Here is a 3,475-nt window from a genome sequence, read left to right as displayed (position 1 = left end):
TTTGGTAGCATTGCCTTCAAATTGTTTAACTTGGGTCAAACATTTTGGGTAGCCTTCCACAAGCTTCCCACAATAAGTTGGGTGAATTTTGGCCCAATCCTTTTGACAGAGCTGGTGTAACTGAGTCAGGTTTGTAAGCCTCCGTGCTCGCACACGATTTTTCAGTTCTACCCACAAATTTTCAATGGGATTGAGGTCAGGGCTTTGTGATGGCCACTCCAATACCTTGACTTTGTTGTCCTTAAGCCATTTTGCCACAACTTTGGAAGTATGCTTGGGGTCATTGTCCATTTGGAAGACCCATTTGCGACCAAGCATGAACTTCCTGACTGATGTCTTGAGATGTTGCTTCAATATATCCACATAATTGTCCAGCCTCATGATGCCTTCTATTTTGTGAAGTGCACCAGTCCCTCCTGCAGCAAAGCACCCCCACAACATGATGCTGCCACCCTCGTGCTTCACGGTCGGGATGGTGTTCTTTGGCTTGCAAGCGTCCCCCTTTTTCCTCCAAACTTAACGATGGTCATTATGGCCAAACAGTTCTATTTGTTTCATCAGACCAGTGGAAATTTCTCCAAAAAGTACGATCTTTGTCCCCATGTGCAGTTGCAAACCGTAGTCTGGCTTTTTTATGGCGGTTTTGGAGCAGTGGCTTCTTCCTTGCTGAGCGGCCTTTCAGGTTATGTCGATATAGGACTCGTTTTACTGTGGATATAGATACTTTTGTACCTGTTTCCTCCAGCATCTTCACAAGGTCCTTTGCTGTCGTTCTGGGATTGATTTGCACTTTTCACACCAAAGTACTCTTCATCTCTTCCTGAGCGGTATGACGGCTGCGTGGTCCCATGTGTTTATACTTGCGTACTATTGTTTGTACAGATGAACGTGGTACCTTCAGGCATTTGGAAATTGCTCCCAAGGATGAACCAGACTTGTGGAGGTCTACAGCTTTTTTTCTGAGGTCTTGGCTGATTTATTTTGATTTTCCCATGACGTCAAGCAAAGAGGCACTGAGTTTGAAGGTAGGCCTTGAAATAGATCCACAGGTACACCTCCAATTGACTCAAATGATGTCAATTAGCCTATCAGAAGCATCTAAAGCCATGACATCATTTTCTGGAATTTTCCAAGCTGTTTAAAGGCACAGTCAACTTAGTGTATGTACACTTCTGACCCACTGGAATTGTGATACAGTGAATTATAAGTGAAATAATCTGTCTGTAAACAATTGTTGGAAAAATGACTTGTGTCGTGCACAAAGTAGATGTCCTAACCGACTTGCCAAAACTATAGTTTGTTAACAAGAAATTTGTGGAGTGGTTGAAAAACAAGTTTTAATGACTCCAACCTAAGTGTATGTAAATGTAGGACTTCAACTGTAGCTTCTAATTTCAAAGAGCAATGGAGACTCACACACAGAACCATAGAGATCTGTGAAAACAGACAAGGGGAAATTGTTCAGATTCTAACAATGCATAGGGATTTTAAAAGTCACAGAAGTTTATGTGGATGGTCTACAACAGGCTTTCTCCTGTGAACCGTGAACTCCCCCCCTCCGTACTAATCAGGGTTGGAACATAAAAAAGGTTTGGGCAATATGAAAAGGATCTTGTGCCTTTTAAAATGCCAGGGGTTCTAGGTCGCTTAGCAACAGCAGTGGGTTCAGATACACATGGCAAACAAATGCTGATCTCTCTGGACCAGCCGTTAATGCCAAACTCTTCTTAATCCTTTTTCTCACCCTCTTCATTCCCTCCTTCTGGATAGTAATAAGGATGGACACGAGGTAAAGACAAATAGTTAGAAGGGGGTGGCTAGGTGGGAAAACCTTGATTGAGAGGTTGGCCAACACGCCAACAACATCATAATGTCTTTTACTATTTTTCCCTCAGAGTCTCTCCAGGCTAGGGCCTGTGTGTGTGTGTGTGTGTGTGTGTGTGTGTGTGTGTGTGTGTGTGTGTGTGTGTGTGTGTGTGTGTGTGTGTGTGCGCGTGTGTGTGTGTGCTTATGTGTGTGTGTGTGTGTGTGCTTATGTGTGTGTGTGTGTGAAAGAGAAAGAGAGGAGGGGCGGGGAGGGGAAGGGGGTGCATCAGGTGTAACCCTGGTCCTAGGAGCGTTCACTCAAAGCGTTCGTAGTTCCTGGTCTGTCTCACCCGGGGTACCATGTCCAGCAGCAGTCTGGAGGGAGAGAAGATAGATACATTGTGGGATACAAGCGCAGACAAGATGTGTCATAAGACATTAGATGATTGACTGTGTATAATGTAAGATAAGATAAATACTTTATTATCCCCATGGGGGAATGTGTGTGCATATGTGCACGTGTCAATATGTGTTCCTATTTATGGCTAATCAAATCAAATCAGATTTTATTGCTCACGTACACGTGTTTAGCAGATGTTATTGCGGGTGTCGCAAAATGCTTGTGTTTCTAGCTCAGACAGTGCAGTAATATCTAACAAGTAATATCTAACAATTTCACAACAATTTCACAACAATGCACACACATTTAAGTAAAGGAATGGAATTAAGAATATATAATAATATGGATGAGCAATGTCAGTGTGGCATAGACTAAGATACAGTAGAATAGAAGACCCCTCTCTATGGTATATAATATAATAGAATATAATAGAATACCGTTTATAATGGGTATATAATATAATAGAATAGAATAGAATAGAATACAACATATAATGGGTATATAATAGAATATAATAGAATACAGTTTATAATGGGTATAAAATAGAATATAATAGAATACAGTTTATAATGGGTATAAAATAGAAAAGAATACAGTATATAATGGGTATATAATAGAATACAGTATATAATGGGGATATAATATAATATAATAGAATACAGTATATAATGGGTATATAATAGAATATAATAGAATACAGTATATAATGGGTATATAATAGAATACAGTATATAATGGGGATATAATAGAATATAATAGAATACAGTATATAATGGGGATATAATAGAATATAATAGAATACAGTATATAATAGAATATAATAGAATACAGTATGTAATGGGTATATAATAGAATATAATAGAATACAGTATATAATGGGTATATAATAGAATATAATAGAATACAGTATGTAATGGGTATATAATAGAATATAACAGAATACAGTATATAATGGGTATGTGTGTGTCTGTGCATAATATGAGTGTGTGTACAGGTGTGTCATGTGACTGTCTGACATGGGATTGTCTGTTTACATTCGTGAGTGTGTCTGTGCGTCTGTTTGCATTTGTATGTGTGTGTGTTTGTAGGCTACATGTCTCTTACTTGACACCGTAAGCGAGGATGATGAGTCCGATGATGACGCCGATGGATCCGTCCAGGTACCAGACATCAGGGTGGTGTCTGAACACCTCAGCACTGATGAGGATGGAGAAACCCATGATGCCCCCCACCATGGAGTTAAAAGCTACAGCCACAGAGAAGAACCAC

General features: G+C 39.8%; 1 protein-coding gene across 2 annotated transcripts in view; it reads right to left on the bottom strand.

Moving 5' to 3' along the window:
* Positions 1-1,557: 1,557 nt before the first annotated feature.
* LOC106586306 (transmembrane protein 163) overlaps positions 1,558-3,475 on the bottom strand; it is a 110,539-nt gene continuing 108,621 nt past the window's right edge. For both annotated transcript variants that reach the window (XM_014173457.2, XM_014173458.2), the window contains exons 7-8: positions 3,311-3,452; positions 1,558-2,181 (exon numbers count right to left, since the gene is read on the bottom strand). In XM_014173457.2, the coding sequence (XP_014028932.1) occupies positions 2,121-2,181; positions 3,311-3,452 (203 nt within the window). In that variant the 3' untranslated portion in view covers positions 1,558-2,120. The remainder of the gene's footprint in view (positions 2,182-3,310; positions 3,453-3,475) is intronic.

The sequence above is a fragment of the Salmo salar genome, chromosome ssa25 (genome assembly GCF_905237065.1).
Source record: "Salmo salar chromosome ssa25, Ssal_v3.1, whole genome shotgun sequence".
Lineage (NCBI taxonomy): Eukaryota > Metazoa > Chordata > Actinopteri > Salmoniformes > Salmonidae > Salmo > Salmo salar.
Note: the sequence above shows the minus strand (reverse complement) of the source record. Positions and strands in the feature narration are given on the sequence as shown.